The sequence below is a fragment of the Neltuma alba genome, unplaced genomic scaffold, assembly GCF_004799145.2.
Source record: "Neltuma alba isolate B1F8T4 unplaced genomic scaffold, ASM479914v2 tig00003043_pilon, whole genome shotgun sequence".
Taxonomy (NCBI): Eukaryota; Viridiplantae; Streptophyta; class Magnoliopsida; order Fabales; family Fabaceae; genus Neltuma; species Neltuma alba.
Window position 1 is genome coordinate 34,367 of NW_021633122.1, and position 25,067 is coordinate 59,433.

Consider the following 25,067-nt stretch of genomic DNA (forward strand, 5'->3'; position numbering starts at 1 on the left):
TGCTGTAGCCCATTTAACTAAAATGCAATTTTTTAATTTTTTTTGTATATTTTATCAAAATAATAAAAATAAAACAATAAAATTACTAATAAAATGTATAAATATAAATAAAATTAAGTCACAAACATAAATATTATCATATCTAAGCATTTATCATAGTGCAATAGAGTCTATTGAATAAACAAACTAAATAGAAGACAGATATAAGTGACTAAATAAGCACTAAGTTCAGTAAATAATTACAATGGGAATGATCTGGTTTAATTATAAATAATTAACAAAAAAGTTTAACTAACAAACATAGTATACATAAAGAATTATCATTAGTCTTGCTGGCAAAAAAAAAAAGAAGAGTCAATCATCCCTAGTTCTAAATTCATTTCTAACTATAAAAATGATATAGATCTTTATTTTAATTCAAAAGATTCTTTAATTAATCCTATTTCAAGCATAAAAAATATGGAAGAATAACAAATAAAGACCGTAAAAATCATACATACAATATTTTAATAGGTTTTGACAACTTATAAATAACAATACATTTTGTGAATATACCTAATTTTAAATTTTGTAATTTCTATTTTTTTTTATTTTTCCAACAATTATAGTGATTTTTTTTTTTTGGTGAATGCTATCTATGTGAGTTGCTGGGGTGAGTGAAACGTGTTATGTGTAAAATGTTAGGGTTTTTTTTAAGTTAAGAAAAAAATATAAAATTTTTTTAAAAAAATTATTGACAGATTTAAATGGGCCGGCCGCTTATTTTTCGGTCCTACTGGGCTAGCCCTTTTAAGTCCAACTTTTCTTTCAAATCTTTAAAATATAAGCTCGGCCCTTGACTTAAACAGGTTAGCCCGAAGGGGTCAACTTGTTTTCCGAGCTCTAGTCTTGTTTCACTTCAGGGGTGTTTGGGTAGAACCAAACTATGATTTGAAAAATGGTTCTGGAGAATAGATTTTGAAATAAATTTTAAAAGAATAGATTTTGTGAAAAAGTAATTCTAATAAAGAGAGAGTGTTTGGATAATTGTTATCAAAAATATTTTTTTAGGTGTAAATTACTAAAAAGGACATATGTTAATATGATAATTATATAAAAATATATTTTTTAATTTATATTTTTATTTGAAGTTCTTCTATTGTCCTTAATGTAAGATCTAATTAATTAACTTGAGTAGATTAAGAATATTAGTTAAATTAATTAATATGATTTTTTAAGACACCCTAAGCATTTTTTTTAATTTTCTTCCTCTCTCACCTACTTGGTTATTGTTGAGTGAACACCAATTAGGTTTTACATTAAGGACCAGAATAATAAATTTGTTAATGGTTTTTTTTGCCAACATAATAAATAATGTATAAAAAATATATTAATTAATTGTTAATATGTGTATATATATTTATAAAATATAAGATTAAATATGTTTTTAGAAAAATGAAAAAAAATTCAACAGAAAAATATTATTTTAAGTGGGGGAGGAGAACTGGTAAAAAAAAGAAGGATCAGGGAGGAGAAAGAAGGAGAAATATGAAGGCGTGAAGATGGCAGTGATGGGGCAAAACATTTCGCTAACAACAACATCCATATTGGTTCCAAAAGCAACAAAATTTCGCTTATGATAAAACCATGATTTTGATGGGCAAACCATGGTTTCATGACAAAACCACAGTTTCAAAAAATTAACTGCGTACTTTTATAATTTGACCAATGCAACCATTAAAAGATTTACATAAAAATTATAATATGTTCATGAGTCGTGAACAGTACAACTCATTTTTCACCCAACCGATGGAATAAAAATCAAAGATTTTGGAAAAAAAAAAAAACATGCAATCAACACAGATACACACATCCTGGCTCATTATTAATAGCTCGCTCGATCTATAAGCTAGAAAATAATTAATTATGATTAGGAGAGCCAAAAAGCGTGGGGCTTTCAAAACGGATATAGTCATACATAATTCCTTGAAGAGGAGATTTAGCCTTAGGTTGTGTGAGGTAAATGGAGTTGGTTCCTGTGACAAGTAGAGAGCTTGGTACTTGAAAGTTGTATCTCCAATACAATCCATGGATGCCATGCCTTGCTATCGCATTGTCCTCTCCTCTTAATCCTGTATTGAACCTCAGGTGACGATTCCCGCCTTTATTGACCCAAACCTAATTAATCCCCCCACCAACCAAACATGTTGTTAATTATTACCTTAAAATCATCAACTTCAAAAGTTCTCTGACCCACGTACTTCGAAGGTTGAAGTATAGAAAGAGATAGAGAGAGCTAGTAATTGATGAAGATGAGCATCAATGATGAATATACTTACGATTAAGCGAGAACTAGTGGTTGATGCTAAGGCAATATGTAGTGTGTAACTTCCTCTAATGACAAATGGGAGTTCAAATCTTATCTCCCATGTTGTTGCACTGTATGTGCTGTTTCCTAGGTCCCTGCGTGTCACAAAATCACATTTTCTAAAAAAACTAAAAATAAAAACAATTATCACCTCACTTTCAAAATAAACGTTATGTTATATTACCTCCGTTTCTTGATTATATAGGATCTAGTTTACAATTCAATTTCAACTACAAACTACATGTTGTATTAAGAACAGGAGGTGGTATATGTTTTTTTTCATATAAATGAATTCTGAATTTACTTGGGTCTAAGAAATGTCAAGACCAATTCATTGATTACCTGGGAACCTGAGCGTAGAACCAATCTTTGGAATAATCACTAACACCCACATGGTAAACGAGGTCGTTAGTTGGATATAATTCAGTATAACGTTTCCACAAGCCGTACTGTCTAAACCTGTCATTGGGCTTTCCTAGGTATAAGTTGTTAACGAGACTAGGATATGGGTCGGGCACATAAAACTCTTGAGCTGATCGATCAGGAATTCCAATTTCCCAAACCGTAGGACCAGTTCTTGGAGGCCAATAGTATAATTGACCTAATTGGATGTCATCTCCTGTAAAACCAACGTCAGTTAAATTAATAGTTAAAACTATGCAAATGCTTTTACTTAGATCATACTGATCGATGAACCTTTCAAAACACGTATCAAGTAAGTTCGTAGAGAATATACCTGATTTGATGGTAATGTCATACTCATATTTGTAATCACCAAGAATGCCAGGGACCCAACCATACAAGTTGTAGTCCCCGGGCACAACATTTTGTATAGTGAAGAAGCCGCTACTATCAGTTTGGGTCCAAAATTGATAACCCTGCAAATAAATTTATATATATAATCTTAATTAGTTTCTTGCTTACTGACTAGGGTTGAAGAAACTAAATTTCAATGGCAGGAGAAGAAACATGTACCTTGCTTTCTGTTTGCCATGATCCTTCATCTCCTGGGAGGGCTAGACCAACGTAAGCATTACTAACGTTAAATAATGTAACACCTGTAGGGTACCTAGAAAATCAAGGAAATTAAGATCATTATTTAATGTTTTAATGACAAGGAATTGTGGCTTACTAATGAGAGGGACAACAGATATATATACCATCTGATTAGCAATTGTCCAGACACTTTTCCCCGTTGATTGGATGGAATGAAATCTTTTGATTGAGGAAAATCATACGGCCAGCTTCCAACTTCCTTTTGCATCTGCCGGAAAGGGAAAAAAGGACATTAAAAGGAGAATAATGAAGAATTTGAAGGGTAATTACTGATTAATTAATAAATTAATTACCTGGTTTTTAGCATCGTCCCAGAGAGTTTGAGAATCACGGGGGTTGGCAACAGTGTTGAGGTACAGAAAAGTGGGGCCGAATACCTTCTTGTAGGTCTCTCCTTCTTTGAATATCATGGATATGTCCTTCGACCCAGCATAGTGCGGGCTCACGAAAGACTGCAAATCATAAATCAAATTCAGCAAACAACATATGACTTATGACCTAACAGTTTCATCAGTCTAACAACTCCTTTAGGAACAGACAAACTGTATACTAATTAATATATCCTGATATATCGCAGTTCATGATGATGCAGATAATTAATTAAAACATAACACCAGAATTAATGAAATTACGTACGTACGTTGAGGGTGACAGGACCAACATGACAGGTGAGACTTTGCTTGGTAGGTCCACCATTTCGGAATTCGTTGCTAGGTGTAATCATCCAGAACCCCATTGATGAAGAATTGGTACTGTTAAAAGCGACCCATCCGCTAACTTTGTTGTCTTTGTTCTCAACCGAGTACATGTACTTATCATCCACCTGATTCCTCAACACCACCATAATCAATAACATAGAAATTATGGTAAAAGAAAATTTCAAGTTTTCTGTAATCCATATTGACCACATGTAATACTGTAATTTAATTATTATCGCCCTCGTAAAGTTTTCTTCAAACTAGCCGTCATTTTTATAGTGTCTCGCGGTTTAGATCAGAAATTACAGGATGCGCCTGATAGATTACGGTGTTCACTGTTCAAGCAATCCAATTGAACTCAAGCTATAGGTATAGTAGTTTTACCCTCTTTCAAACATATGGAATTTGTGTTAGAGTAAAAGCCCAGCCCACTGAAGACAAATCTCAGCCCAACACTTTATCTTTCTAGTCTCAGTCTGCACTTGCTATACACGTGACACACTCACACATTTGCCTATATAAACGGCACTGTAGCTCTTCTTGAAATGTGAAAAAAGATGATTATCCATTTTGTCTTATCCTAGCTTGGGTCTCTGTTTTCTTTTATGGTACCAGAGCCTTCACGCTTCCCCATTTGTTGCAGGTCTTGATTTTCGAAAATGGCTTCCTCCACGCCATCTTCCACCTCGTCAACTTCGGCCACTTCTTCCATCTCTACTACCAGTTTCTGCCTCTACTTTTGTTCCGCCTCATTTATCCCCCATCTCATCATCTCCATCTCATTTTATTTCCATCAAACTCACAAATGATAACTATAGTATTTGGAAAGCCCAGATGGTTCCATATCTCCATGGCCAACAACTTTATTCTCATCTTGATAGCACCTCTCGTCCTCCTCCTATGCTTCTTGACAATGGTGTTACCAATCCTGCATATATCTCATGGTTTCAAAAAGATCAATATATTCTCTCTGTTTTAATCTCTTCTCTGTCTGAACCTTTAATGGGTCAATTCATCAAGAACAAGACAGCGCGGTCCATGTGGGAGGCTCTTGAACGATCCTTTGCTCAAAAATCACAGGCTCGATTTCTTCATCTCCATAGTCAACTTACCCAGCTCAAAAAGGGGTCTGAATCTGTCTCCGAATATTACAAACGTGCCACACTACTTGCTGAATCACTAAGTATTGCAGGACGCCCAGTAGATGATCTTGATTTCATTTTGTATTTGCTGAATGGTTTGGGCTCAGATTTTGAATCCATTGTTGCTTCTCTGACCATGAAAACCAATGAACTTTCTCCTGAAGAAGTTTTAAGCTATCTTCTCATTCATGAAGCAAGGCTCAATACTTTATTTGCCCCCTCAGTTACAGACATCTCTGCAAATGCTGTTACTAGGCAACCTTTTTTTCGCACTAGAGGACGTGGTGGTCGCTTTAACTCACGCGGGCGAGGACGCTTTGGACGCGGTAGAGGGAGACTTTCTACTTTTTCTTTTCCTGGACCACACAACTCCTTTTCAGGCCCACACAACTTTTCAACCTCTTCTAGCACATATTGTCCTCTCTGCACTCGTTCTGGCCATGCCATTCAGAACTGCCCCCACCGCTATGATCATGCCTACCAAGCACCTCCGCCACCCTCCTTGGCAGCAGCCCACAATACCTCTATCTACAGCATACCAGACAACAACTGGTATTTTGATACTGGGGCCACCCATCACATGACCTCCAATTTGGCTAATCTTAATCTGGGTTCAGAACCTTACAGAGGCCTCGACCAAGTCAGTATGAGTGATGGCTCAACCACTTCTATTGCTAACACTGGAGCTGGATTGCTTCCTCTTCCTTCTCCCTCTTCTAACATCCATGGCATTTACCTTCTCTCTGACCTCTTACATATCCCATCAATTTCCAAAAACTTAATTTCAGTTTCTAAATTTTGTTTAGATAATTATGTTTACTTTGAGTTTTACTCTTCTCATTTTGTTTTGAAGGACCTCATCACCAAGCAAACTCTTCTTCAAGGACCAACTAAGCATCTTCTTTACCCATCAAGTCCTCAGGCGTGTCTTGGAATCAAAACATCACCAGACCAGTGGCATGCTCGCCTTGGGCACCCAGCACGAAGATTAGTTCAGCATGTTATAACCAAATACTCCCTTCCCACACTTAGTTCTTCTATTTCTTCTTCTTGCCCGGCTTGTAGAACCTCCAAGAGTCATGTTTTACCACACTCTCCCTCTACCCACCGATCTCCTTTTCCTCTTTTTCTTGTTTTTAGTGATGTTTGGGGTCCAGCCCCTATTTTATCTTGTTCTGGTTATCGGTATTATGTATCGTTTGTTGATGATTTCACTCGATTTACATGGTTTTACCCTCTTCGTGCAAAGTCTGATGTCCCTAAAGCCTTTGTTTTATTTCAAAAACATGTTGAAAACTTGTTTAATGCTAAAATAAAATTTCTGCAGTCTGATAATGGAGGTGAATACCAAGCATTAAGTCATATTCTAAAATCTCAAGGCATTGGTCATCGCCTGACCTGTCCATATTCTCATGCTCAAAATGGGACTGTAGAACGAAAACACAGACACATTGTTGAAACAGGATTAGCACTTCTTCATCATGCTTCTTTACCTCCAAAATTTTGGACTCATGCTTTTGCCACTGCTGTTTATCTCATCAACCGTCTTCCTTCTGTCTCTCTCAACTACAAGTCTCCATATCAACTCCTTTTTCATTATAATCCTGATTATAATTTCTTAAAAGTTTTTGGTTGTGCATGCTGGCCTAATCTTCGTCCCTATGCTCCAAATAAATTAGAGCCAAGGTCTACTCTCTGCATTTTTATTGGATATGCAACTGATCATCATGGTTATCTTTGTTTTGATCCCAAGACACGACGCATATACATCTCTCGTGATGTAATTTTTGATGAAAACAAATTTCCTGCAGCACAATCCACTACTATTGCCTCACCCACGTCCTACTCTCCCACTTTCACCTTTTTGCCCAACATTTATATCTCACAGCCTAACCCCAACCCTGTTCAATTTTCTCATAATAATAACAATAATAATAATACTCCTCAGTCCTCATCTCTTAACCTGCCCGACCCTCATACTTCTCTCCATTCACCCATGTCTTCTGCCTCTTCTTCGCCTGACAGCTCTCCTGCCTCTCTCTCTCCTCCTTCATCTCCTTCTCCACCACCTCGTATGCTTACCAGGACACAAACTCACAGCCTACGCCCCAAACAGTTCACGGATGGTACGATTCCCTGGCCACCACCCAAATCTCACCACACAACTCTTCTCCCGATTTGCCACACCAATCTCTCCACTCCTGATGTCCCCACTACAGTCACTTCTGCTCTTCGTATACCCGAATGGCGTATTGCTATGGAAAGTGAGCTTCAAGCCCTTCTCTCCACTCAAACTTGGTCTCTTGTTCCTCCACCACCACACAAAAATATAGTCGGTTGCAAATGGGTCTTTCGCAACAAATTTCACTCTGATGGGTCTCTTGAAAAGCACAAAGCTCGTCTTGTAGCCAAAGGATTCCACCAATCACCTGGAATTGATTACACTGATACTTTCTCCCCAGTTATTAAGCCTGTGACAATTAGACTCTTGCTATCTTTGGCAGTCTCAAAGGGATGGACAATGAGGCAAATAGATGTGCAAAATGCTTTCCTTCATGGCATGCTAACTGAAGATGTCTACATGAGCCAACCACCCGGATTCAAGCACCCTCTATTTCCCAATCATGTGTGCAAGCTTAACAAATCTATTTATGGTCTCAAACAAGCTCCTCGCGCGTGGTTCTCCAAATTAAGCACTTGCCTCACTCAACTTGGGTTTGTTCCCTCTAAATCTGATACTTCTTTATTTTCCAGGATTTCTGTGTCATCCGCTCTTTATATTTTGGTATATGTTGATGACATACTACTCATTGGGTCTGATTCTACTGAGATATCTAATTTAATTGCTGCTTTGAGTCATCAATTTCCTGTCAAAGATCTTGGATCTTTGAGCTTCTTTCTTGGAATTGAGGCACAAACCACTCGTGAAGGGCTATTCTTATCCCAGAGGAAATACATTGTTGATTTGTTAAGTAAAACAAAGATGTTAAATTGTAAACCTGTTCGAACACCTATGGCTGCCTCAACTAAACTTTCTGCTGTTGATGGCTCTTCTTTTCCTGATATCACTTTGTTTAGGAGTACTGTTGGTAGTCTTCAATACTTGTCATTCACAAGACCAGACTTGTCTTTTGCTGTCAACAAAGTTTGCCAGTTCTTACATGCTCCTAAAGATAGTCATTGGAAAGCTGTGAAGAGAATATTGAGATATTTACGCCATACTCTGGACTTTGGCATTCTCATTAGAAAATCAAATTCTCCCTCTTTAACTGCCTTTGCTGATGCTGATTGGGCTGGTTGTCCAGATGACAGACGCTCAACCGGTGGTTTTTGCATCTTCTTTGGTTCAAATCTTGTGTCTTGGAGCTCCAAAAAGCAGCAAACTGTGGCTAGATCTTCCACTGAAGCGGAATATAGGTCCTTGGCTTTAGCTACTTGTGATTTGATTTGGATTCAAACTTTACTCAAAGAATTGGGTATCCCTCTATACACATGTCCAACTCTATGCTGTGACAACATTGGAGCCACTTATTTAGCAGCAAATCCAGTTATGCATGCAAGAACAAAACATATTGAACTGGATTACCATTTTGTTAGAGAAAGAGTAGCTGCCAAAAACTTGCACATCACCTTTCTCTCATCAAAAGATCAATTAGCTGATATTTTTACCAAACCTTTGGATGGCTTTCGTTTTGAGTCTCTCAGATCAAGCCTCACTGTTCACTCACTCCGTTCAGCTTGAGGGAGGCTGTTAGAGTAAAAGCCCAGCCCACTGAAGACAAATCTCAGCCCAACACTTTATCTTTCTAGTCTCAGTCTGCACTTGCTATACACGTGACACACTCACACATTTGCCTATATAAACGGCACTGTAGCTCTTCTTGAAATGTGAAAAAAGATGATTATCCATTTTGTCTTATCCTAGCTTGGGTCTCTGTTTTCTTTTAGAATTAAAATTAATGAAGGGTTACCTCTCCGAAGAATTCAGGGTTGCTAGGATGGGTTAAGAGGACAGCTTCAGGATAATCAAGGGTCTGGCCTTTGGATCTATCTTGAGCAGTGGGCATTTCTCTCTGCCTTTCGTCTGTTATAGCCATGTAGTGGAACCTGTAGGGTTATCATCGTATTCACATAGTCAATGGTGAATATATATATATATTACTCATCGTTCTTTCATTAAACACAGAGGTAACTCTAAAAAGAATCTTATTAACAAAACAGAGAGCAGGATGAATGTTGTGCTAGTTTAATTTTCCACTTACAGGCCTTGGCTGAGCTTGTAAGCGAGCCTAAAGACATCCACCCGAATTGCAGGAAAATCTTCTGAACGCTCAAATATGGCATATGAATATAACCCTGAGCTGCCTCTCCGTAAAATATACCTGCCAACATTGATTTTATCTCATAATTAACTGTGTTTATGGATCAAAGAATAAATAATACTCTTCTTGTCCTTAACATAAGACTCATTTAACTAATTTGATTATATTAAGAAAGTTAGTAAGTTAGTTAATTATAACAAATGTAACATATTTTTCTTAAAACACTCTAATTATCTTCTTTAATATCCTCTCTTGTTCTCCATGATTGAAAGAGTAGTCATAAGGGTAATTTAGAAAAAACTGATAAATAATTTTTATATTTAGGACTAAAATTAACTTAAAAATTAAGTTTTATATTAAAGATCGAAAGAGTATTATAGTAAATCATAGAGATCTCATTTTGATTATATTAAATTATTTATTCATATCTTTCATATTTCCTCCTATCTTTAATATAGGGGTTATCCCTATTAAATGTATATGAAATATATGGGTAACCAACACACATTATTTATTACAAATAACTAATGTATAAACTAATTTTATAAACATTCATAAATTAGTCATATATAAATTTATGTTTAGAACAAGAGGGAGTATATTGTTAATATTACGTGTATTTATATCCTTAATTTATGAAAGAAAAATTACTCAAATATATTTGCTTCCTTCAGACTTTTCAAAATTGAATTGAATTATAAAAGACGCCCACCTTATATCTATATTCATTGGGATCTTTCCTGAAGGCAAGGAAGAATTCCATGTGTATAATAAAGAAACTTCAACTTGATCTTCGTTCTCCATTATAACAGAAAACTTTGTCCCTTTGAATCTGCATAACAAATATAAATTTATAAGCTGTTCATTAATTTGTAAATAATTCGACAAATAATAATAAATAATGTATATATTCACATGTCTAATGTCAATATCATCAATATAAAATATAAAAGTTTTAGCAAGATCACTATTTATACATAAATCAGGAATTAACTGTACATAAGATAATATGCAATGTCTAATTAAACGGGGGAAAAAAATCTACCTGTAATAGTTACTGCGGCCACTAAGTGGGTTCCAAGAAAAGTCCCAATAACTGCAAATATTATCTTGTGTCAATAAAAGTTATATTTGTGGCTATATCTGAGATTCTCGGGAGGGAAAAGGTGAGAGCTAAAATAGAAATAATGAAAAATAATTTCCCCTTACTTTCATGTTTTCATTTCGAACATTTAAAATTCGTAAGTTCAGAAAGAGGATTTCGTAATACGTACAGATGGTTTATAATGCATATTCACATAAGTTTCATAATTCATTTTATTGATTTTGTAATTGGACCCAACAATTAATGAATACTACTAATATTTAAAAATTAGTTTTATGTTAATTGATGCTAATTGAGTTGGCGAAAAGGTTAGATACGGACTACAATCGCCAAACCGAAAAGAAAACAGGTATAACTTTCTATCTGTTTTCATTTTTCAATAGAGATTCGAATTCATATTATTTTCTGAAATAAAAAAAATGTTAACAGTTTCAGAAATATTGATACAATTTATTTTTAAGAAATGTGTATGTAGTACTAAAAATATATAGGAGATCATTTACGTCATTTCACTAAAATTTAAGGGATATTATAATATTAGTTACTTTTGAAATTTTCAATAGAATATACAAAATTCAATCATAATATATATCTAATCAAGAAAGAGATCGTAATCCCTGCAGAGATTTCTTTTCATCTTGAATCTTTTTCCACGATTTAGGGAAACACTAAAATTAAAGCACATAGATACAAATTTTCTTAATTTTTCATAAGAGGTCCCATTCTTCTACTTTTCACCAGAAGTCGATGACTATTTATAACTATTATCTTGACATCAAATAAGAGTTTGACTCCATGCTTAATCGATTCTGATTCGATATTAGAAGTATATTAATTTTTTCCAAATAACCGAATACTTTTGTTTGTAAATACTGCATATTTGATTCCATTCATAAATCTATCTTTTCCTTATGAGCTAGTCTCAATAAAAACGCTAGTTCTTTTTTTTTTTTTGCTGTTAATAAAAATGCTAGTTCTTACTATTTATAGGTTATGATATGAATATACTCCACCAATTTGTTATTAAGAAAAGAGGAAATGAACTGCCATGGTATTGTTATTAGAGATCGACATTGATAATTCATGAGATCATGTCTCTAATGATAGTTTTTGAAGAATGAAATAAATAAAAAAGAAAAGTTGGAAGTGAAAGAGTAATCAGGTTACCCTCTATTATCAGCACGAGTAAGAGGTTCAAGAAGGTTATCAATGCCATTATATGATAATCCTATCAAATTGCCGTCTGGCCGCGACACCGTAGCGCTAACGATCCCATTATACATCACCACCTGTAAATTCCATTACAATTTTTTTTAACTACGTAAAATGACATGAATTTTCTTAATTAAAATAACTCAATTAAATATAGGGGAAGCCAAAATATACAGATCCATCACCTTGTCATCACTTTGCTGTAGCGTGACAGGTTGATGAGAGTCTTCCATCTTACGCACAACACTTTCGTATCCGAATGATGGAAATGTTAATTCATGGAAAATAAATGTGATGCAGCAACTGGTTAAACTTAAATACGAAGAGATAAAATTCGAACTTTCTTATTGATCAATCGTATATAATCTATGAAAGAGAAACCTAGCTAATAAACAGAAAAAGTAAAACCCTAATAACTCTCAAACGAAAACGAGATGAACAAGTAAGTACCTACCTAGATTTGGTGATCTCAGAACAACCAGCGAGCAAGAAGAAGAAGAAGAACACTTGCAGCACACTCATTGTTTTCCGACACTGAAGGAATAAGAAGCTTGGTGGTTTCTGCAACTGAACACCCAATTTCTCCATCATTCAACGAATTTGCAAATCTTCAGATTGATAAATGAATCATCAGATGTACCTTAACTCAATCTCCTTAGGTCTCACACACACACATATATAAGAGAGCTGTGAGGGGGCAGTGTAATTTTCTTAAAGCTCCATACAACCAAGGTGAGATTATCTTCCAAAGTTTAAATTTTAAAGTTTCCTATAAATTGTTGTTAAGAAGTATATTCAAAAGTTAACATTTTAAAAAAAATCTAGGAAAAAAAGTAAAGTGGTCATCTCAATTTGAATGTCAAGTATTGCCGCCATAAGTGAAGTTTAAGGCAAAAAAAAAAAAAGGGTGAGATGTGATGGCAAAATCGCGAAAGAATTTTGCTTAATAAAATACCTTTTTCAATGATATCGTCTATATGCGTGTTACAATTATGGGTGGAAATTACAAAATCACGACATTATATTATGTTGATGCTAACTGCTTATTGAAATTCGATTTTCCTTAAAATGATTGAACATAACTTCATCAAAATTAAATTGTTTTGTGTTAAAAAATTATTTATCTTATTTGATTTTATAACCAAAAAGACCAATATTTTGTCGGGTTCAATTTCAAACTGAAAAGGTTCATAAGTTTCATCAAAGTCATGATCTTACTAGCCAACCAAAAAAAAAAAAATTATGATCTTCAGCATTTGGCTTTGTTTTTCTTGAGTGATATTTAAGAAATTGGAACTCATTTGGGTAGCATGCTAAATTCGACCTTCATTTCATGTAACCAAGAAAATAACTTACAATATTTTTAGAAGATTGATTTCTTTTCAAAATTTAAACCTGTTAAAATGTGTAAAAACTTACTAAATTAAGGAATAATAGAGTTGCATATGGAGCCTACATATGGATTTTATATTTTATATTGAATATTGAAAAGGACTTTAATTTCTAGTACTTCTTAGGGTAAAAATAGAATTTGTTGTGGAGCACGTGGTAGTACTTGACGGATCCTTTTCAATTAACTCTGCTTATAAAATCCCAGTGAAACATCATGATTTTACTGAGATCCGCATGGTCATTATACTAATTTGTTGCAGCGTAACAGGTTGATGAGAGCCTTCAATCTCACATAAAACACTTTTGGATCCGAATGATATGGAAGTGTTCAACATGAATTCATAATTGTGATGATGCAGCTGCTTAAACTTATATATGGACAAGTTAAATTCGAACTGTCTTGAAAATTATAAATTATTGTTGATCAATCACATGTCAAGCAGAAAGATAGTGCTTATTAAAAAAAGCCTAACTGTCTTAAAGGTTATATAGTATTGTTGTTCAATCATATGTCCAAAAGAAACAAAGTACTTACCTCAAAAAAAAAAAAAAACACTAACCGTGTTAATAGTTATGAAGTATTGTTGATCAATCATAGATCAAGCAACAAACATATAATTTCTAGAAGATATTAAACTTTTTTAACATACGTACACTTAATTAAACCCTGTTAAGATGTGTGAAAAAGTTATCAAAGGGGACTGAAAAAGGTTCGAAATGAATGAAAGAACTAATTATTTGTTGACAGATAAATTAATTAAATACACATGTAATTGGCATATGAACCGAATCAAATTCTTAGATTGGAAGGTCTCTCTAGACGGATATAGTCATACATAAGTCCTTGGAAAGGACTAATGGCAAGTGGCTGTTTCAAATAGATAGTATTGTTGCCTTCTACTAAACGATCGCTTGGAACATCGATGCTGAACAACCAATACAGTCCATGGATTCCATGCCTTGCTATGGCATTGTCTCCTCTTAACAATCCAGTTTGAAATAGGGGACGCTTCTCACCTTGCTCATTGATCCAAACCTGCAATAAACAGCCCCAAATTAATCACCTTCATTCTTAACAAATCTGTATCTGCAGCAACAGCAAAGCTGATTTAATTCTTTCTAGTTGTGTATTCTATGTGATTGAAAAGATATAGACGCAAGCTGAGCCTTCCATCACTGCGCATATGTTTGGATTTAGGTGAGTTAACGTGGAAAATAAGTATATAAGTGGGTTGGCACTATACTTTAACCCAAAATCTCATAGCCTTTGAGTACAGTTTAGCGAACCTGCAATTCAGTTTAACACTGCATGTCCAGGACCTTACTTCTTTTCACATTAACTCACCCATGAATACTAACACTATCTCTATTTATTATCTTCTATACTATACCAACCACACAAAATGGGAAGGATCTCATTAGAGAGCCAAATCCCCCCCCCCCCAAAAAAAAAAAAGCCTTCGTTGTTTTAGCGAACCTGCAATTTAGAACTAGTGGCTGATGCTAAAGCCAGTCGTAGGGTGTAATTTCCTACTAACAGATTCCGTCTTCGAAGTTCAAATTTAATCTTCCATGTAGTTGGCTGATATCTGCTATCTCCTATGTTCCTGTACACACAAAATTTACCCTAGAGTCAAAAAGAACAGAATTTTATCGATCAATATTGCTACGCATCAGATCATTAATGACATTTTATAAAGACTACCTTGTAACATGAGCAAAGAACCAATCCTTATCATGAGAGTCAACACCAACAGTGTAAACCAGATCATTTTTTGGATACAATTCAGCATAGCGTTCCCACAATCCATATTGTCTAAACCTGTCGAAACAATGATTGTTGCCTAAGTGGAAAGGAAAGGAAAGTGAACATACTGTTAACAACTATATATGGTTGGTCTAACTTTTCTTCGGGACGATTGTTGTATAATTTGTTCAGGAGTTCATGATTTGCGTCCGGGATATAGAATTCTGCTGCTGACCGATCTGGCACTCCAATTTCCCAAACGGTAAGACCATTTCTTGGAGGACTATATACAAGAAAACCTAATTTGATCCGACACGCTACACGCACAGAATATTATACTTGTTATGTGAATGAGCAGGTTAACATTAGGGTTTACATCAAACCAGAAGGATATTGAAGAAAATGCTATACCTGGCGTGATGGTGATTGTTGTATTATATTTATAATCACCAATAAAGCCTGGAACCCAAGCAAACAAATTATACTTTCCTGGGATAACATTCTTTATCGCGAAATAGCCCTCTTTGTCAGCTTGAGTCCAGAACTGATAACCCTATATGAGATGCTATAGGATTTGAGTTCAGAATTAATGATCCTAGTTTCGAATGATACTTCGTAATAACAAGGAATACCTTGCTTTCTGTTTGCCATGATCCTGCATCACCAGGCAAAGCTAAACCAACATAAGCCGAGTTAGCATTTTGGAACCTGCCTCCTTCGATATACCGATCTTGAACCAGTAATCTTCCAGTCACACTTCCACGTTTGGTGGGTGGAATGTAATCTTGTGACTTTGGGAAATCGTAAGGCCAGCTTTGGACTTCCTTCGACATCTAATTGAATCAACGAAATGCAATATATAATTCTTTACTTTTTTGGGACAGATCAGCCTGAGCAGAGGGACATTAGTATTCAATTACTTGTTGTACAGCATCTCGCCAGAGCGTTTGTGCATTGGCATTGCTCGAAATGGAGTTAAGATACACAAAAACAGGGCCAAAAACCTTCTTATAGGTCTCCCCTTCTTGAAATTCCATGGCTGCCTCCTTCCCAGCCAAGTGCATGCTCATAAACATCTACAAATCACTCAAATTTTGGAGAATTTTAAAGGGGAAAACGAAAAGCTACTCTGTTATTAGAAATGATTTGCTTTTGAAGTTGGAGACTTACGGAGAGAGTAAAGGGGCCCACATGAGAAGTAAGATCCTGCTTGATGGGCCCGCCATTGCGAAACTCGTTGCTGGGTGTTATTAACCAGAACCCCATGGCTGCATTAGAATTGATGCTAATCCAACCATGTACTCTGCTGTCCTTATTCTCACAAGCGTACTGGTATTTGTCGTCCACCTAATCCAACATCACGACTCAATCAATTCATTCATGCCAATTTTATAATCAAACCAGAACAAACAGACACATTCAAATACTATAATGTTTGCGAGAGAGAGGGGAAAATATGTACCTCTCCTTTAAAGATTTCGTTGGATGGGTTGGTTAAGAGAACAGCTTCAGGATAAGCTAAAGTTTTCCCTCTTTTTCTATCTTCCATTGTTGGCATGTATCTTTGCCTAGTGTCTGAGATAGCCATATAATGGAACCTGCCCAGTATGTGATCATTTTCATTCGTTTCAGGAAAAAAAAAAAGTTCTTACAATTACTGATTAATTTCCATTTTTTCTGGTAATTACCTGTCTTCCTGAAGCTTGTAAACAGTCCTGATTTGCTCAACCTGGACTGCTGGAAATCCTTCTGGACGATCGAATATAACGTAAGAGTAAAATCCAGAACTTCCTCGTCGCAATATATACCTGAAGATTTAATCTTTATCTGATAGTTAATGAACATGCAACATATATAAGGCCTCTGTTTGTTCTTTAAATATATTTAAAAACCGAACTTTGAATCCACCTTCGGTCTATGTTGATGGGGACGCTTTTGCCTTCCATGGAAGATGTCCATGTTGTGGTGAACGAAACCTCCACTTGATTTTTTTCTTCTGCTACGATTGTAAACTTTGTCCCCTCGATTCTGCAGTGTTTTATACGTGGATACGATAATATATTAATTCAGTCCGATCGGTGCAAGAAGCCAGCATTACCTGTAATAACCGGACAAACTTGTGTGATTAAATTACTATACCTCTGATGATAATTATTGTCTTTTCCTTGTTTATTCCAAACTACATCGAAATACCTGCGAAACAAGAGCAAATGGAAATCCTTTCAGCTTTCATGAAAAGTTGAAACTGGTACTAGATTCATTTCATGAACAACAGAACAAGTCTGAAGCAGGGTACCCTCTGTCTTGTTCATCATTGCGAGATTCTAGTACATTTTCGATTCCCTCATATGATATTCCCACAACATTCCCCTCTGGTCTTGACAGGGTGACATGGACTATGCCATTGTCCATCATCACTTTCCCATGATGTTCTGTGTTCAGCTTAACTGCAGAACTGGGTTTTGGAATACTGTTTATATTTCTCCACAACATTTTTCTGCCACAGGAAACATGCATGGAAAGGGGAAAAAAGGTCATACTGATAATGAATAAAATCATAGGCATCATGCATATAACTAAAATTACTTTATATTCCTGTCTAAGTTTCAGTTTATTAACTAAAATACCTTTCCAAGATCCTGCTGTCAGAACAACCACAGTGCAGAAAGAAAAGCTGCATATTCAATCCAAACCACCACAACAACAAAACTCGTTTCCTTTTCTCTCCTACCTTCATCTTTCACAGCTATATATGAAACCTGCAAATCCAAAACTAGCAACTTCATTTCAGAAGAAGAACGCTACGACATTTTGATCATGAATCATGATAATGCTGTCAAGATGCTAATAACACAATTAACCATGAAGACCTCCAATGAAAATATTCAAGGACCAACTTTAATCATTACCAATGCAGGCCCTTGTTCTGGGATGTGCTGAAAACCGTAGGAGATGAGGGACCAAGGTTTTGTCTGATCACGAGGTTCTAATTTTCCTTGGATCTTTATAAATACATTAATATAACCCCAGGGCAACTCCGGCTTCCTTTTTAGTAATGTTAACATTATTAATTTTTTTCCCTTTTTTGTGGTGGGGATAATGTTTTCTCTGAAATTGTGTTTGCATTAGGGGGGAAAAAAACTTTTTGTGATCTGTAATTGCATTAAGTATGCTGGGAAACATCCAAGTAGATCTCGATATTACTACGCAGATGTCAATTAGTGGATCTCTGTTTCTCTCTGACCCTTCCTTTTCCTGCTTCTTTGTGTCTCTCCAAATGACCAGGTCTGTTTAGACACTAAATAAGTAAATATAGATAACCCATTTTGGGAAGGAGTTGGAAAATAAATTTACGTATAAATATAATTTTAAAGATTTGGGCGAGGGAAAGTTTCTTCCTTATTTACAGGGTTGTTCACTGATAGTTTACCAGACAAATTTAGAAAAAAAAACGCTCAAAAACCAAAATATCCGCAGGATCTACCGAGTGAGGAAAGTCTGAACAAATTTTACAGTAGGCACTTTTTTTTTTTTAGTGCTTACAGTAGGCACTTTAAAGTTTGAGCAACACGTACATAAATTTCAACGAAAGTAATTTATCTACATAAAATTATCGGTTATGGATAATTCCTTGTCCTCGCTAGACAGTTGGTACACAACCAAAAAAAAAAAAAAAGTAATGGCTCACGATAGGAGGGAATGAGGAGAGATAATAATAAAATAAGAGAGCATGACCCTCAGAATCATTTTAAAAAAGCAATTTTAAGTAAATATATAAGAAATTTAATCTTAATTTGCGTGCAATTATTTTTTAATATGTATAACGTTTATGATGAAATCAAATATATTCATTGTTTATACGTGCAAGGCTCATGATTCTTTATCACCGAGAATGAAGACACTCTTCCAAGTAACTTTTGAACTTTGAGATATTTTTCAAAAAGTACTTTTATTTGTAAGGATATATCGAAAAATGTTTGTTTGATCCCCAAGAGGGGGTCTCGCACAATCCCATAATCGATACATATATTACGAGAATATACTGGAAAGCGCAAAAATTATTAATAAGCGAAAGTAAGATGGTTTTGTATGTGAAGAATAACCTTCAGATTCTTATTTTAAAAAAAAACAGCAATAAACAAATATCATTGACTAATTAAAAAAATAAAAAATATTAAAAAATAAATGGAAATTGATCCCGAATCATTCCATCCGAAAGAATCTTTACGTTTTTTCATTATCTTTAGATAAAAAGTATCTTTATAATGTTTTGCATTTATGAAAAGAATGACAATAATTTCATGAAGCGGCCCAAACCCTGCACGCCTATAAGGTGTGGGCTAGGCCCATAGATCACATGGTCCATGGGCCTAGCCCACTCCATGTAGGCATGCAAATCTGTGCTTCATTTTGCCTATTTATTTATTAATATAAACTCACTACTTACCAATGGAGATTGGGTCTAGTGGAAGGAGTTAATCTTTTATAATGTGGCGAACTAAGGTTCAAATCCTCACTAGGAGAGATGTCCACATTTAGTGCCTCGAATAAGAATGCTTCTGTCAGAGTAACGATTTAACCCACATCTTATATTAACATATCGGAGCAGAAGAGACTAATTTTACTAAAAAAAACCAACAAAGAATTGATTTTATTATTATTTTTAATAAAATAGTTACAGAAGAATATACTCACACATCACCCCTGTTTCTGGCATAAAACCCCCACCATTCCTAAGGCATGAATATAAGGACTTATCTTTTACTTTATGAGCCTATAATCTAGTTTAAGAATGAAGGCACCACATTCAATTCTTAATCTAGAAAAACCAATATTGCCTTGAAAAGAATCACACACGACATGAACTAATTACACACCTAATTAGCATATCAACACGATCAGGTCCTTAGAGTTGGTGGTCTTTCTAAACGTATATAGTCATACATAACTCCTTGAAAAGGACTTATGGCAAATGACTGTTGCAAATAGATGGTATTATTCCCTTTCATTAAAACATCGCTGGGAACATCAATGCTGAACAACCAGTACAGTCCATGGATACCGTGCCTTGCTATGGCACTGTCCCCTCCAAATTTTCCGGTTTCAAACAGTGCAGGAGCGTTACCTTGCCCGTTGATCCAAATCTGCAGAAAAAAAGACCTCCAGATTACACCGATTCATAGTGAAATAATCTATCTAAACCAGTAAGAAAACTTCAAGTAATGTGTTTCAGTATACCTTTAGGTCAGAATTAGCGGCTGCGGCTGAGGCTAGTTGGAGGGTGTAATTTCCTTTGAATGGGCCATATGGAAGATTAAACCTAATCTGCCATGTCGTTGCCTGGTAAGTCGTATTGCCAGTGCTCCTGCTCAAAATTCATCATGGAGTCAAAAATAACAATTGTACAAACCAATAGTCAAATTACATCATTATATGATTTAATTTTATTTTACTTACAGACTTGGATCCTGTCCAAGTCACTAAAGAGAACAGTGAAGGAAGAAAAAAGAATAAAGCTCATACATCAGAATGAATCCTCTATATATGTGTGTATGCATATTTAACCCCAGAGGGCATCCAACTCACCTTGTAACATGAGCATAGAACCAGTCTTGATCATATGAACTAACACCAACGGTGTAGACTAGATCATTGTTTGGATATAAATCAGCATAGTGTTCCCATAAACCATATTGTCTATACTTGTCTTTGGGTTGTTCATTGTACAATTTGTTCATGAGTGTAGGGTAAGGGTCCGGGATATAGAATTCTGCAGCTGAGCGATCTGGGATTCCAATTTCCCAAACAGTGGATCCACTTCTTGGCGGATTATATACAAGTGAGTCCAATTGGACTACACTACCTACAGGATTCAAAACAACTGAATATGAACCACCTTTCAAATATGGATATGAAGCAAAACCAGAAGGATTTTGAAGAAAATGATGTACCTGGGCTAATGGTTATTGTAGCATTGTATCTGTAATCACCAATAAAGCCAGGAACCCATGCAAACAAGTTATACTCACCGGGAACAACATTGTTTATCACAAAATAGCCCTTCTTGTTCGCTTGGGTCCAAAATTGATAACCCTGTAAGTTACCATAAGAATTGAGAATTTGAGTTTTAGACTGAATAAACTCTGTTTCAACTAACCCTCTTCATGTAGAAGAAATACCTTGCTTTCTCTTTGCCATGATCCTGCAGCACCAGGAAGAGCCAGACCAACATATGCAGAGTCAGCATATAGAAATCTGCCTCCTCTGATATACCAATCTTGAACCAGTAATCTTCCAGCCACGCTTCCACGTTGGGTAGGTGGAATGTAAGCTTGTGATCTTGGGAAATCATAAGGCCAACTTTTGACTTCCTTAGACATCTAATCCAAACAAACAATACGTCATAATATTGTTTAATTTATGAAAAAATTAAATTTGAATAGAAACCAAGAAAGAAATGTTTCATGGTTACTTGTTGTGTGGCATCTGTCCAGAGTGTTAGTGGATTCTCAGAGCTTGAAACAGAGTTCAGATACACAAAAATGGGGCCGAAAACCTTCCTGTAAGTCTCTCCTTCTTGAAATTCCATAGTTACCTCCTTCCCAGCATAGTGAGTGCTCACAAACATCTAGAGAACTCCCAAATTTAGTAAATTAACAAATAGGAAATCTTAAAGCTACTTTGTTTCTTAGTGTGTGGGGGGACCTATGACTTCTCACTTCTTCTTCGTCTTCCCTTTTTTTTTTTGGGGTAAAATGATCAAAATATGACTTCCTATCCTCATCCAGCAACATCAATTATATGACTTTTCTTTTCACCACGCATGTACTTTTTCCTTCCTTTTTTCTTTTCCTTTTCTTTTTAGGCAAAACCACATATGTACTTAAGTTCATTTTTGTTTGGACTCAAATAGCCAATGAATTAATAGACCATGATTGCATACCAATTTAATATAAGAACTTTTTTGGGCCTATACCAATTTAATATAAGAACTTTTTTTGGGCCTACAAGTGATTATGTAACATTGTAAACATAGGTGAAATGATTGTTTGCTATTAAAAACGCAACATACATAATAAATATTCTACGTTTTCATTTTTTTAGGAAAAAATTATTCATCTCAAAATTTTTGGCCAAAAAAATATGAAAATAAACAATAAAAATTCACCAAAAAAGCATCAATGATCAAGGTAGATAAGCCATGACCATCAAAGTGTAAGGAAAAAAGTCTGGTGTTGGGTGGAAGAGACAACTCACAGAGAGGGCAAATGGGCCCACGTGAGAGGTAAGGTCTTGCTTGATGGGCCCAGCATTGCGAAACTCGTTACTGGGTGTTATTACCCAAAAGCCCACGGGTGCTTCAGCATCAACGCTAATCCAACCATGCACTTTGTTGTCTTTATTCTCACAAGAGTATTGATATTTGTCGTCCACCTGAACCATTTCAACCATCAACATCAATCAACAATAATTAGACTGATTAAATATGTTTGATAAAGATAGAGAGAAGGAGGCACCTCTCCTCTAAAGTTTTCATTAGATGGATTGGTTAAGAGAACTGCTTCAGGATAAGCCAGAGGTTGTCCTGTTTCTCTGTCTTTCATGGTTGGCATGTATCTTTGCCTAGTGTCTGATATAGCCATGTAGACGAACCTGTACAGTTATGTAATCTTGCTCATTCGTTTCAGGGACTGAAAAGTTCCTTAAATTTACTTTATTCCTGGGAATTACCTTTCTTCCTGGAGCTTGAAAACATTCCTGATTTGATCAACCTCCACTGCAGGAAATCCTTCTGGGCGTTCAAATATTGTGTAAGAGTAAAACCCAGAATCGCCTCTTCGCAATACATACCTGAAAGGAATTCAATTTTAATCTCACGATTAGTCCGTTAATGTATGACTCTCTTTGGTCTTGAGTTGTGTTGAAAACAAAAAACTTGGAATCCACCTTTGGTCTATGTTTATGGGGACATTCGAGCCTTCCAGGGAGGGCGTCCATGTTCTTACAAAGGAAATCTCCACTTGGTTTTCGTCCAATGATACAACTGAAAATTCGGTCCCATGGATTCTGCAGTGTGTGTAATAATCTGTCAGATCATAATTTGGGGCAACCAACACGCTTGCATGACTTTATTTGTAATGAAATAACGTGTCGAACATCATTATATCATACCTCTGAAAAGTGCTGCTGTTCCCAGGCTTATTCCAGACCACATCAAAATACCTGGGAAACATGAACATGGGAATTTGTTTCAAATTTTATAATAAACTTTTGCAGGGATTAAGTCGTTTAAATTAATGAGAAAGTCTGAAGCCGATACCCTCTGTCTTGTTCTTCGTTTCGAGATTCTAGTACATTGTCGATTCCATCATATGATATGCCAAGAATATACCCCTCGGGGCTGGACAGAGTGATTTGAACAATGCCATTCTCAATCACCACGTGGCCATGATCTTCTGTATTAAGCTTAACTGCAGAAATTGAAGGTCTGGGTTTTGAAGTGTTTATCCCCTTCAACTCTCTTCTGCTATTATTAGAAACATGGAAAATAAGGAAATTAAAACGTCATAATTAAATCAAGAATAAAATTATGGAAGTAGCATTACGTCATCAGGTCCATTATTTCAAAGCAATGAAAGCAGACGCGTGACATCAGATTGAATGCATATAAATGTGCACGGTTACATTGGCCCAAAGTGGTTGTTAAATCTGGGTTTCTTCTCCTGTTTGTTGAGGGAAGTCCTTATTCGAAGTAAAGTAAGAGATGTAAATCCCCAATCAGAGAGAGAGAGAGAGAGAGAGAGAGGTGAAATGTGATGTCAAGGCAAAGACCTTTGTTGGTATTGTGAAGCAGAAAGTGGGACACAGAATGTGATTAGTTTGCCGGGACTAAGTTCACGGAGTTTGGTTATTTTGGCAAAAGCATACAAAAAATGGGACCATATACCCTACAGGTTAAGACTATGCAACAATAAGACAGAAGACATGTGAAGGGTAAAGAGTCAGATGTTACAGGGAAAGACGTAAATATATGCACAGAAAGGCTAACTTGCCATGTCTTTTCTTTACCATAAAGGTAGACAAGTGAAAAGTAAGTAGCTTCCCAATTTCCTCTTGCCTAATCCAACCATCCCATAAAAACATTATTATAAAGCACTTCGATTTTTAAAAAGTTCGTGAAGAAACAGGAATGCATAGGACAAGTTATAAAGTAACCGTGAGCGTGACCAGCCCCCTCTTTCCTCTTCCTTTTCTTTTCTCTTTTTTATTATGAGTAACTTGTGGTGGAATGGAAAGAATAAAACCAGTAACATCTAAGTAGAATGTCCTGGTTTTTACTTGTTAATCCTTACTCTCTCTCTCTCTCTCTTCCCTTTCTTTCTAACCTTTTTGTTATTTCTCTGTGTCACGTAAAGATAACCAAAAAGCAAAAGCATGGAGGAGAAGATATAATTAAAAAAGAAGAAACAGAAGGCGAGAGGGAGGACCTGAATGAGGTGGTGTCATAAGAGAGAGAAGCACCCAACAAGAAGCAGAACTGCACAGTCATTCCAAACCACCACAGCAAGAAAACTTGTTTCCTTACGATCTCACCTACCCTCCTCTTCATCTTCTTCTTCCAAAACCAAACCTGCAAAACAAAAGCTGCCAGAGGAAGAAGAGAAGAAGAAAAGCATGGCATTATGATTATGGGCACTGATATTAATTAATACTGTCAAATAACCAAAAGAAAGGGACTAAACAAACAAGACCCGGCAGGAGAATCCCAGTTATTTTCTGACGAGCATCCACTAACCTTGATAATTATCAATGCAGACAAGGTTTCTGCTGGGAGATACAGCTAAACATAGAAGACGAAAGACCAATAGTGTCCTTTTACGATCTCTCCCTCTCTCCCTCTCTCTCTCTCTCTCTCTCTCGGTTTCTCTTCGTTACTACTAAATTCTCTTGGAAATCTTAATGGGTAGGTACCTTCAGAAAACGTGCACGCATTTGCATAATGCTAAGCGAATGGGCTTTATATATAACAGCAATAACCACCCCAG

The 25,067-nt window shown here is 35.8% G+C and overlaps 3 protein-coding genes across 6 annotated transcripts; all 3 read right to left on the reverse strand.

The window, feature by feature from the left end:
- Nucleotides 1–1,791: 1,791 nt before the first annotated feature.
- Nucleotides 1,792–16,841, reverse strand: LOC114740068 (rhamnogalacturonate lyase-like). 2 transcript variants are annotated; one of them, XM_028928187.1, is made up of 16 exons: nucleotides 16,830–16,841; nucleotides 12,337–12,490; nucleotides 12,068–12,128; nucleotides 11,838–11,959; nucleotides 10,611–10,661; nucleotides 10,278–10,397; nucleotides 9,506–9,625; nucleotides 9,215–9,350; nucleotides 4,044–4,226; nucleotides 3,697–3,855; nucleotides 3,508–3,611; nucleotides 3,323–3,416; nucleotides 3,084–3,225; nucleotides 2,690–2,966; nucleotides 2,319–2,442; nucleotides 1,792–2,157 (listed from the first exon to the last, which is right to left on the reverse strand). In XM_028928187.1, the coding sequence occupies exons 2-16, from the start codon at nucleotides 12,471–12,473 to the stop codon at nucleotides 1,900–1,902; spliced, it is 2,088 nt and encodes a 695-aa protein (XP_028784020.1). In that variant the 5' UTR covers nucleotides 12,474–12,490; nucleotides 16,830–16,841; the 3' UTR covers nucleotides 1,792–1,899. The 2 variants fall into 2 exon arrangements, with proteins under 2 accessions (XP_028784020.1, XP_028784021.1); XM_028928188.1 differs by lacking the exon at nucleotides 16,830–16,841 and adding an exon at nucleotides 12,523–12,539 and having other exon boundaries at nucleotides 12,337–12,449.
- On the reverse strand, nucleotides 14,065–18,086 carry LOC114740077 (probable rhamnogalacturonate lyase B). Its single transcript, XM_028928198.1, has 16 exons — nucleotides 17,931–18,086; nucleotides 17,781–17,822; nucleotides 17,649–17,695; nucleotides 17,318–17,518; nucleotides 17,161–17,214; nucleotides 16,930–17,049; nucleotides 16,710–16,829; nucleotides 16,484–16,619; nucleotides 16,192–16,368; nucleotides 15,942–16,097; nucleotides 15,654–15,854; nucleotides 15,433–15,574; nucleotides 15,179–15,338; nucleotides 14,980–15,096; nucleotides 14,752–14,881; nucleotides 14,065–14,310 (listed from the first exon to the last, which is right to left on the reverse strand). Exons 1-16 carry the CDS (start codon nucleotides 18,084–18,086, stop codon nucleotides 14,065–14,067), a joined length of 2,205 nt encoding a protein of 734 aa, XP_028784031.1.
- A 1,816-nt stretch (nucleotides 18,087–19,902) lies between these two features.
- On the reverse strand, nucleotides 19,903–24,995 carry LOC114740069 (probable rhamnogalacturonate lyase B). Of its 3 annotated transcripts, XM_028928191.1 has the most exons (15): nucleotides 24,936–24,995; nucleotides 24,818–24,909; nucleotides 24,510–24,666; nucleotides 23,342–23,548; nucleotides 23,194–23,244; nucleotides 22,969–23,088; nucleotides 22,753–22,872; nucleotides 22,539–22,674; nucleotides 22,279–22,455; nucleotides 21,494–21,649; nucleotides 21,201–21,401; nucleotides 20,973–21,114; nucleotides 20,608–20,884; nucleotides 20,260–20,386; nucleotides 19,903–20,165 (listed from the first exon to the last, which is right to left on the reverse strand). In XM_028928191.1, exons 3-15 carry the CDS (start codon nucleotides 24,629–24,631, stop codon nucleotides 19,920–19,922), a joined length of 2,082 nt encoding a protein of 693 aa, XP_028784024.1. In that variant the 5' UTR covers nucleotides 24,632–24,666; nucleotides 24,818–24,909; nucleotides 24,936–24,995; the 3' UTR covers nucleotides 19,903–19,919. The 3 variants fall into 3 exon arrangements, with proteins under 3 accessions (XP_028784024.1, XP_028784022.1, XP_028784023.1); XM_028928189.1 differs by having other exon boundaries at nucleotides 23,342–23,545; nucleotides 24,818–24,951; XM_028928190.1 differs by lacking the exons at nucleotides 24,510–24,666; nucleotides 24,818–24,909; nucleotides 24,936–24,995 and adding an exon at nucleotides 23,628–23,716.
- Between the last annotated feature and the right edge of the window lie 72 nt (nucleotides 24,996–25,067).